This window comes from Xyrauchen texanus, chromosome 12 (genome assembly GCF_025860055.1).
Source record: "Xyrauchen texanus isolate HMW12.3.18 chromosome 12, RBS_HiC_50CHRs, whole genome shotgun sequence".
NCBI lineage: Eukaryota > Metazoa > Chordata > Actinopteri > Cypriniformes > Catostomidae > Xyrauchen > Xyrauchen texanus.
In genome coordinates this window covers 39,726,720-39,737,582 of record NC_068287.1, presented here as the reverse complement: position 1 = coordinate 39,737,582, position 10,863 = coordinate 39,726,720, and the positions used below count along the sequence as shown (strand labels likewise).

The following is a 10,863-nucleotide window of genomic DNA, read 5'->3' as shown; positions in this document are numbered from 1 at the left end:
GGTGCTGGGCGGCTGTGGCTCAGGTGGTAGAGCGGGTCGGCCGCTAATTGTAGGGTTGGTTTGATTCCTGGCCCACACAACTCCACATGCCGAAGTGTCCTTGGGCAAGACACTGAATCCCAAGTTGCTACCAATGTCAGGCTGCTGTCATTGGTGTATGAGTGTTTGTATGTATGTGTGTGTGTGTGTGTGTGTGTGTGTGTGTGTGTGTGTGTGTGTGTGTGTGTGTGTGTGTGTGTGAATGGGTGATTGGGACACAGTGTAAATTGCTTTGGTAACCTCTAAGGTTAAAAAAGCACTATATAAGTGCAGACCATTTACCATTTAAGCACAGCCCTACCTTACAAAACCAAACCTGCAGGGATGCAAGATCCACTCTTTTCGGGAGGGTGTGTTCAGGGGGCTTTCCAGCTTGACCTCACCAACAATAACATTGATGTCCTCTATCAGGTATGTCCCAAGCATCCTGTTGCTGATTCTGTATGGCTGTCTTAATTTTAGATGAATAGAACAACATTCTTTTTAAATCTTTCCAAATCTGACCATTTAAAACTTTGTGCAGGATATCATTTCTTTTCTTTTAACATTTTACAACCCTGTAGGAATCATTTGATGATTTTCATCGCTGAAGCAATTATATCTGAATCGAAACTGCATTGAAGAGATCCATCCTGGAGCGTTTGCACCATTGAACTGTTTAAATCTTTTCTCCCTCATGCATTAACGTCTTGTCTACCTTCCAAACACGGCATTCCAGGTACAGATCATCGCTTTCCTGTGAAGATTCCCCAGCACTTTGGATCATTTTTCAAATTTGAGCTGGTTTTATTGGTTGGTTTGGAAGCATAATATGACCCTCGCTTTAATGTTTTTTTATGTTTACATATGAATCTTATTCCTCTTGAATATTCCTCAAATCCCCCAAATCTGTCTCTCAGGAAATGCTGAATATCCAGTGGTTGCGTTTGAGTCTTAACTCCATGAATAATCTGGCAACGGAAGCCTTTCCTGGTCTTGTCGCACTTACTCACTTAAACCTGGACCACAATGGACTCCAGTTCTTTCCTACCAAAGCTATGACCTGATAACATCAAAACAGTATTAAATAGGCCTACTGTTTTAATCATCAATCACTGATATTTGATTTAAAAAAATAATAACTTTTTATATTGAGAGTCAAAGAGGATCAGGCTACTAATCTAGTTTTGGTTTCAAAGGTAGATAACATACATTTCTTTCTACCCTCAATGTTCTTTCTAATTCTCACTTTCCCTCGGGTTATCGGAATTGACTCACCTCAGCATGACTTTTAACCCCATGACATGTCTAGTGGATAAATGTGTGACATTGCCAAAACTCACATATTGTCCTTGAACCACATGGCCTTACAGGATATTTCTGAGTTGGCGTTATCTCTCTGTCCCTCCATATCTCACTGAATCTGAGCTGTAACCAGAACCCTAACAAACAGGCCCTCACAGGGCCAACACAGCTCACCAGTCTTAACCTTGCGGCCGGTAATCATGAAATACAACATTACCAATTTTAGTAGTATTTAGTTAGTTTGTTCCTAACCTGTTCTGTCAGCTGCACACCTGTGACCTAAATTATTATTTTTTTTAAATCCCCTGAAAATTAGATAGACAATAAATATACTGCATTTCACAAAAAACTGTAAATTTCCATCGCAAATAATTAAAACAACATTTTTTTATGATCCGTGTTCTATTTTAGTTGTTTTACTTTTACTTAATATTTTATTCTTGAATAATTTATAATAATAAAACTATTATATTAATACATTTTTCATATTTAATTATATGTTTTATTGAATAAATTATTTATTACTTAATATATTTGTTTTAATATGTTTGTTAAATTATTATTAAACATATTTAAGTTTGTTTTATCATCACAGTTCGTTAATAATAATAATAATGTAAGTTTAAATTGTATTATTTCTCAAAGTAGGTTTTCTATTTTATTTTTTGCTTTTACTTGCACTTCTATTTTTGAATAATAATAATGACACTAATATTTTTTTTTATATTTATATAAGAAAATTAAAATTTAATAGTATATTATTTAACATACTTAGTTTTGTATTATTATTATCTTCATCATAATAATAATAATAATTTTTGGGATATTTAATTTTACATTTAAACTCACGGTGCATTTTGTTAGGAACACCTGTACACCTGCTCATTCATGTGCTTATTTAATCAGCCAATCATGTGGCAGCAGTGCAGTGCATAAAATACATACGGTTCAGAAGCTTCAGTTAATGTTAACATCAACCATCAGAATGGGGAAAAATTTTTGATCTCAGTGATTTCGACTATAGCATGGTTGTTGTTGCCAGACGGGCTGGTTTGAGTATTTAAGGATAGTATCTCAGAATGCAGACGGTTGGCTCCGTTTTGGTGGCATGAGGGGGACCTCAACAATATTAGGCAGGTGGATTTAACCTTGTGGCTGATATATAGTTTTTCTGTCTTAGCTAGCAAATAGCGGTTCCCTGGCAAACAATTACTGTGGGCGAATTAAGAGTGAGCTTATAAAACTTGACATCATAATAGCAACGAGATCAACTCTACCTTACTTAAACTTGCTCTTAGCAGTTTTGTGAATAGGAGTTCTCTTTGAAGAACTTCTAGTGGTAAGATAAAAATCTTTGTGAATAGGGGCCCACGTCTGTGGAGACTGGAGAGACCTCAAAAATGCTGTCCATTGCCGATCCCCAACTAACTTCGTGCAGGTTTTGCAATGAGGAGTGGGCTAATATTGCTTCATCATGTTGTGCAATGTTGATAGATACTTACCCAAAAAGACTGAACCATCAAAAGGTGGTTCAACCAAGTATTAAAGTAGGGGATGAATACTTGACATTTAGGTTATTGTTTTGTTATTGAGCGATTCACAAATAAAAAAAATAAAAAAACAGTTGAATTACTCAATCTCAGGTTGTGCAAATCAATATATGAGCTTTCTGTTAATCTTGAAAAATGAACCAAACCAGCTGGACACAGAGGAACTTTATTCATAATTTACAGCTTTGAATGCTGCACAGCACAGCAATAAAATAAAAAAATGTATAACTAACACAATTCCATGGTGATCATATTGGTTTCAACAGGGGGAGGGTAGTGGCATCTAACAGAAAGTAGTTCAGGAATGAAAACCCTGAATCCAATGCATAATCATTGGGCAATCCAGATGTCGCTAATGGCCGTACCTGGAAAACAGAGCAATAACAGATCAGCAATAACAGAGGTGTGAGTATAAACAAGCAACAAATATCAGAACCAACCAATTAAACAAATAAAATAAATAATTTTAACATTTTCTTAACCCTTTGGTAGTAAAATCAATTAACGAGTCAACACATTTAACTTGGATTAAAAATGCTAAATACTTTATTCCACAAAATTAAACAATTAAACAGGTGAGAACAATGGAGCATTAACTCAAATGTACCATATGAAATAACATGGGTCAGAAATGGAGTTCAAGAGACCTAGACTAAACGGTTCAAATTCAATTGGGATTCTTTAATAATACATTTGGTCTGACATTTCACTTCAGCAATCAGCAGTACAAGCCACTTACTTCTGAAACTCCCACTCTCTGTTGTCCAGCGGACACACCTGTCTGGTCTTCAACCAGCGAGAGATGCAGTGGAAATGAAAAGCATGCTGCAGAACCAAACACACAGTTACAAACACCATTCTACAGACCCGGAGCTCAGATTGTGTGTGGTCATACTCACATTGCAGACTCCCCAGGCCACTGTGCACTCTTCTGATGTAGCTGAAGCCTGATTGGCCTGACACTCTATACCTGAAGAAAATAAAGGAGTTCAACATTCAGATGGACAAACCAAGATTTAAATGACAATGAGAGCTCATACCAAGTAATGATAAAATAACATCTGAATATATTCAGGGTAGATTCAATTCAGATGATGTGTTACAAAACAGAGAACTGTGAAACTTGAGCAAAAAGATTAGGCCACATTAAAAGATAATGAAGACTAAATGAGAGTCGATACTTACAGAGGTCCATAATGTGATTTCTGCAAATAGCACAGTTGTCTACAACAATGTCCCAAGCCCACAGCGCCACGGCATTCCACTGCAAGAGAAAGAGAGTTCTAGCACCATTCAAGCACCAGATGTCCCTATTGTTGTTTTTCAGAACTAAAACGATTACAGATTTGCACTCTATATGTATTTAATGGGGTTCTGGGTGTTACAGAATTTATAATGTTATTGTTAATATGTTGCACTCAAAAGTAACCAAAATAACAAGGTGCTGCATACATTTTAACGGTCCCATCCCATGTCAATTAAATCGCAAAATGACCGAGTTTTTTCACAAAACTTTGTGAACTACCTAGATCGCATTTTGGGCATTTTAATCAAAACATTGACATCTTCAAATAAAAAATATAGTTTGCTAATATTAAAGTGGTTAAAAAATTAGTTTTAATAATTTCAATCTAAGTGTATGTACATTTATGACTTCAAGTGTAAATAAAACATGGTAAGACCTGTGGCTTGGACTCCAATGTGTTTTAGGTTGTGACAAGGACAGTGACATATAGGCCTATTTTTAATAAGAATATTATTTGCAAATAATTGACACTTCATTAAAAAACATTTTCTTTATGACTTCCAATGATTCTGACATTTGGACCGCAATCTTCTAATCAGACCAGTGTGCATGAACTGCAACCAATTTTTTAGTTCACCAAAAATGTGAGAAATGTGTCATTCTTTTTTTCTATAACAATACATAAATCTTTCAGCTATTGCCATATTGTATATCTCAGGTTATTAGGTGATTTCCATTGTAGGCACTGTACAAATCTAGTTTGTGGCAAAGAATATGTGAAATGTGGACATTTCCTGTTATTTATGTAAGTTAGTTGAATGTACGGTGTGTGCACTTCAAAAGAACAGTGTATATTTTTAAATAAAAAAAACTATGCATAATGATGCTCAAAATGCTGTCAAGTTAGGCAGGTTTTAAGATATCTAGACTTCATTTCTGTGAAGTGGCCTGCTTTAATAATCTCTCGGATTACGCTGCAGAATTTACCAGAAGAAACGAAAACAACCAGGTTATATTATCTCCCAGATATAAGATTACAGATATTACCAGTGCATATTAAAAGTAGTGTGTATAATAAAAAATAAAAGTTAATGGGCAGGTGATTTAACCAAAAAACGATGTGAAGGAGCCGCACAGCTAATGCTAACTAGGGATTATAACAAACCCTTCTAGAAGAGTCTACATTTTAAAGAGACTACGCGGTGTATAATTATTATTTCGTAATACTAATTTCACAACCGATTACCTTTTTCACTTCAAAACGCTTCTTACTGGCTCCACTGTTGGCTCCACTTGGGGTGTCCACATCCATCGCGGCCGCCATGACTGCTGATGGTCTGATCTCGCGAGAATGACCGAGACTACAGCACACATCAGCGTCATCCATGTAATAAAGCAGGCTGAAGTGTTATCTGCCATTCTAAGTTTTAGTTGTTTATTTGGAAAAAAGTCGGCAAGTTGTTGAAAAAATTTCAGCAACATATTGATAGTATATTCAATCGAGCTACTTTGCCTTCAAAAAAAAATTCAGGTTCTACCGAGATTTGAACTCGGATCGCTGGATTCAGAGTCCAGAGTGCTAACCATTACACCATAGAACCACTTAATCTACTTAGGAAATAGTATAGTATATAAAAGTAAATAATACGACCTAAAATGTGACTGTGACTAAAAACATTCTTCTGCAGAACACAAACAAAGATTTTTAGGAAAAGATATCAGCTTTGTAGGCAAGTGAATGGTGACCAAAACTTTGAAGCTACAAATAGCACAACAAATTATTTTGTACTATAAATCCGTGCCTCAAGCACTAGAAAATGTAATTGAGCTTGAAATCATGATTGTCTAGAGACTACAATAGCAAGGTATGCAGTAGAACAAATATATTTTGGTCTGTTCTCACTCAAAACCGATTGGATCACTTCAAAAGACTAGGATTAAACCACTGGAGTCTGATTATTTTTTATGCTGCTTTATGCGCTTTTTGGAGCTTCAAGGTTTTGGTCACCATTCACTTGCATTGGACCTACAGAGGTAAAATATTCTTTAAAAAATCTTAGATTGAGTTCTGCAGAAGAAAGAAAGTCATACACATCTGGGATGGCATGAGGGCGATGATGAGAGAATTGTAATTTTTGGGTGATTTATTCCTTTAATGTGTTATACTGTACTGTTTGCCATACCAAAATCTGAACAAAATATTTTCTCTCAAGTTCTGCATATTACAATTACAAGTTTGGCAAAATATTAGTACAGGCCTATTTTATCTTACAGCACAAGAAAAGGTCTTAACCATCATTGTGATAAAAAAAATAAATAAATAAATAACTTGTGCACTTGACACATTTAGCAAATTATACACCTAGAAAGCGCCGTGGCTCTTGTCTCAATTCTTGGCCTTCTTTCTCTTGTTTTTCTTGTTTAATCTGGTTGATTTCAGGGCAAGCACTGATTTGAGTCCATCACATGGTTTGTGTTCCATCTCTCCCATTGTCCATTTTGGTTTAGGACGAGGTTCGGTTCGTGCAGGGCTGTCTTTTGCTGTGCTCTGTGTGGGATACAGTTTGTTGGGTTTATGGGTGTTGATTGGGATGGAGGACTCATTAAATTAATCAGCATTTTCTCCAAAGCAGTTCTTGAAGATACCTGCCACCATAACGGTCTGACCTTGCAGCTCATATGGGTAACCACACACATCTTTAACCATAAGACTTGTGTTTTCCAACCCTGAATAAATAAATGTTACATTTATATTTTAATGAATATGAAAGAACGAGAGTTGGGACATTGTGAGATATTTTGTCATGTAAAACAGAATATCATCTTCTCTACCTTTTGAAGACCCATATACAGGTGCTTTAGACTCTCAGCGACCACCCAAAATGCTCTTGGCACAATCCAGCAAATTGTAATAAATAGGTGTGGCCTATTATATAACTCACCATTTCCAATAGTTTATCGGCTCCAAGTTAAAGGATGTCCAGCTTTGGGGCAGGATCCAGAGCTTTAGACGCTATAGTTTCAATGTTTGAAAAAGTATTTGCCCCCGTAGTTACTAAATCCCCAAATCTATTAAACTACATTTATAATAGGGTTCACCTGGACTAGACACACCCAGGCCTGATTACTGCCGCCCTCTTCAAATCAACACCTAAATATAACTTTTTCAGCAGCATGAAATTGGCTAAAAGGTCTCACCCAGTAGCACACTATGCCAAGGTCGAAAGAAATTCCAGAAATGATGAGGAAAGGGTGATTTAAATCGTCAAATCTTCAGTCTGGGAAGGGTTACAAAGCTATTTCAAAAACTCCAAAGAACCACAGTGAGAGCCATTATCTCCAAAAGGAGAAAACTTGGCACAGTAGAGAACCTTCACAGAAGTGGTCGACCTCCCAAAATTCCTCCAAGAACACAGCGATGGGTCATTCAGTAAATCACAAAAAATCCAAGGATCAATGTCACTTAATCTCACTTGTCATTACACTATCAGAAACATACTGGCCAAAAATGCCATCCATGGAAGAGTGGCAAGGCAAAAACCACTGCTAACCCAGAAGAACATTAAGGCTCATCTGAATTTTGCCAAAACACACCTTGATGATCCTCAAACCTTTTGGGAGAATGTTCTGTGGACTTGAAAGTGGAACTGTTTGTAAGACAGCTGTCCCGTTACATTTTGTGTAAATCCAACACAGAATTCCATGGTGGTGGTAGTGTAATGGTGTCAGGATTATTTGCTGCTTCAGGGCCAGGGTGATATGCAATAATTGAAGGAAACATGAATTCTGCTCTCTACCAGAAAATCCTAAAGGAGAACGTCCATCCATCAGTCTGTGAGTTGAAGTTCAAGCACAACTGGATTATGCAGCAAGACAATGATCCAAAGCATAGGAGTAAATCCACCTATGAATGGCTCAAAAATGCAGAATTAAAGTTTTGGAGTGGCCTAGTCAAAGCCCTGACTTGAACCTGATTGAGATGCTGTGGCAGGATCTTAAACAGGTAGTTTATGCTTGAAACCCTTCAATGTGGCTGAACTAAAGCAGTCCTTCAAAGAAGAGTGGGTCAAAACTCCACCACAGTGTTGTGAAAGACTGATCTCCAGTTATCGGAAGCATTGGTTTTATTTGTTGCTGCTAAAGGTGGCACAAACAGCTATTAAGTTTATGGTGGAAGTTAGATTTACATGGGTGATATAGGTGTTGGATAACTTTTTGCTTCAATAATAAAAATATAACAAAAATAAAACAAAGGCAACTTATATATATATATATATAAGTTGCCTTTGTTTTATTTTATATCTCCTTTGAAGATCTAAAGCAATTTAGTATGAAAAATATACAAAAATAGAAGAAATCAGGAAGTGGGCAAATTACTTTTTCATAGCAGTGTATATACTGTAGATAGATAGATAGATAGATAGATAGATAGATAGATAGATGCCGTGATTCACCATGAATGCCCCCATTTTTCTCTGCATACCTATATGAGAGGGTGAAGAGAAAGCGCAGTGAACATTACAGCTTTTTCAGCGACAGGGCCACACCTCCTTCTTCTCTCGAGGAAGGGTTTAGAGTAAATCATGGAGTGTCCAGTTGAATCTCTCACATTGGCCATTTCCTTGTAGATAGTATGATGTAGTCCTTGATTTCTCATTACCATAAAGATCACAAAGCTGTTTGATCAGAGCTCTTTCAAAATGTCTCCCCTGATCCTAGTGTATCCATTTGGGAACTTCAAACCGGTTAAACCAGCTATCGACTCTTGCTACTGTAATGGCACTTTGATCCTTGGTGGGTACTTCTGTGTATATTTGGAGAAGACCTCCAGAATTCGATCCCACTACCTCAGCAAACACTGAAGATCCCCTGGGAGTTTTTAACGCTCTTCTTTACTTGGTGGCCGCCCCTTCTCCAGAACGACAGTAATGAGCCCAGAATGCGGTCAGCGAATTGCAGGGTTGTCAAGTCAGCCCTTGATCGACTAGGGAACACCCCAATCTGCTGTAGTGTTGACACATCAGATTCTCAGTATATGCGTGAAGTATTACTATCCTGATGGTTGACCCCCGCATCATCTTTTCCTGCCTGACAAATGTACTGGCATGAAAGGGAGTCAGTATTTCCTTTGATCTGTTCTTGATGATACTGCAGTGTGAAATCAAAAGCTGCTAATTGAGCTACCCACCATTGTTCAGTAGCACCTAGTTTAATGGACTGAAAATGGCTAAGGGGGTTGTTATCCATATATACAGATATATAGAACATTTTCTCAGATAAAGCCCACTTCAGCGCCACTTCTTCATGTTTTGCTCCCCTCCCCACAGCGATCGACTAGCATATGTAACAGCTTTAATTTGGCTTGATGCTCTTGAGACAGGATTGCACCTAAGCCCTGTTAGCTAGCATCAACTTATAAAACAAATGGCTTGGTGAAATCAGCAAAAGCCAACACAGTGGCAATAGTAAGCTTTCTCTTCAAATCCTTAAAACTTTGATCACTTTCATCAGTCCACATTTTAGGCAGGAACACACCGGGTTCGGTTCTACTCATTTTGCCTGCTTTGATGATGTCAGCAACCAGCTGATGGAGAGGGCAAATCCCCTTTACAAAACGGCAGTAATAGATGCAAAACCCGAGAGAGGACTTAACTTCTGTAACATCACAGGGCTGCCTCCAATTTGCCACAGCAGAATTTTTGTCTGGATCGGTCGCCACATCTTTACTATACACACTATGTCACAAATTTTGCACCTCTGATCTGAAGAAATGCCACTTAATTAACTTGGCTTTTAATCCCTTCTTTTGGAGTCTGCTAAGATCCATCTCCAATCTCTGTAAATGCTGTTCTACAGAAGATGAAAAAAACAATGACATCATCAAGATGCAAGACCGCATGCAAGATCTGGTCACCAAATATCCTTTACATAAGATGCTGAAAAGTCCCAGGGGCATTACATAATCCAAACGGCATCCTTTCAAATTCAAAAATGCCAAAGTGAGTACAAAAAGCAGTCTTTGATTTATCACTTTCAGCTACTAGGTCCTGATTATTGCCACTCGCCAAGTTGAGCATAGATAACCATTGTGCACCTGCCAAAGCATCCAATGATTTTTCAATACGGGGAAATGGATAGGTATCCTTTTGCATTTTAACGTTGAGTTGCCGATAATCTATGCACATTCTTAACTCCCTATTTTTGTTCTGTATCAGAACAATGTGTGATGCCTAAGGGCTGCTGCTCTCCCTAATTACTTTATTATCCAAAAGCTGCTTAATGTGATCCTTTACAGCCTGCCACTGTATAGGGGGTATTCGCCTATATCTTTGACAAACTGGGGCATCATCGGTAAGTTGTATTTGATGCACAATTTCATCAGTGCACCCTAAGTCTCCTTCATATTTGGCAAAACATGATTGTACCACTCTAACAACACTTTTTCTTTTCTTTTCCTCTACAGGTGAAATTCAGCTGTTGTCCCTCAGTTCCCAGCACCTGTTTTGAATAAACTGTAGCCCCTGTAACTTCCACATTCACAATTGGCACATAGGTCACACCATTAACAACAGTCACTAACGAGGGGGACAATGACAAACCATGAGCAAGATCTGAGCCCCTAGGCTCTAACAACATTGTGGTGGGGGTATGTGTGGAACTTTTGGGCAAGTAGTCTTCAACAAATTTCAATGACACAGCTGCTATAAAGTCCCCTGATATTTCAAGCATACATGCCCTACCCTC

The 10,863-nt window shown here is 37.7% G+C and overlaps 1 protein-coding gene and 1 non-coding gene across 2 annotated transcripts; both read right to left on the bottom strand.

Annotated features, from left to right (window-relative positions):
* Positions 1-3,023: 3,023 nt before the first annotated feature.
* Positions 3,024-5,464, bottom strand: rbx1 (ring-box 1, E3 ubiquitin protein ligase). Its single transcript, XM_052139840.1, has 5 exons — positions 5,366-5,464; positions 4,059-4,137; positions 3,773-3,843; positions 3,613-3,698; positions 3,024-3,238 (listed from the first exon to the last, which is right to left on the bottom strand). The coding sequence occupies exons 1-5, from the start codon at positions 5,441-5,443 to the stop codon at positions 3,226-3,228; spliced, it is 327 nt and encodes a 108-aa protein (XP_051995800.1). The 5' UTR covers positions 5,444-5,464; the 3' UTR covers positions 3,024-3,225.
* Positions 5,465-5,648: 184 nt separating this feature from the next.
* Positions 5,649-5,720, bottom strand: trnaq-cug (transfer RNA glutamine (anticodon CUG)). The gene has a single exon. It is a non-coding gene; the product is annotated as a tRNA-Gln (tRNA).
* Between the last annotated feature and the right edge of the window lie 5,143 nt (positions 5,721-10,863).

Excerpts from the sequence above, each read along its gene's own strand:
- rbx1 (XM_052139840.1), bottom strand. The coding sequence starts at position 5,443 with ATGGCGGCCGCGATGGATGTGGACACCCCAAGTGGAGCCAACAGTGGA. Across the intron at positions 4,138-5,365 it reads AGCGTTTTGAAGTGAAAAAG|TGGAATGCCGTGGCGCTGTG; the intron begins GTAATCGGTTGT and ends TTTCTCTTGCAG. Across the intron at positions 3,699-3,772 it reads TGGCCTGGGGAGTCTGCAAT|CATGCTTTTCATTTCCACTG; the intron begins GTGAGTATGACC and ends TTGGTTCTGCAG.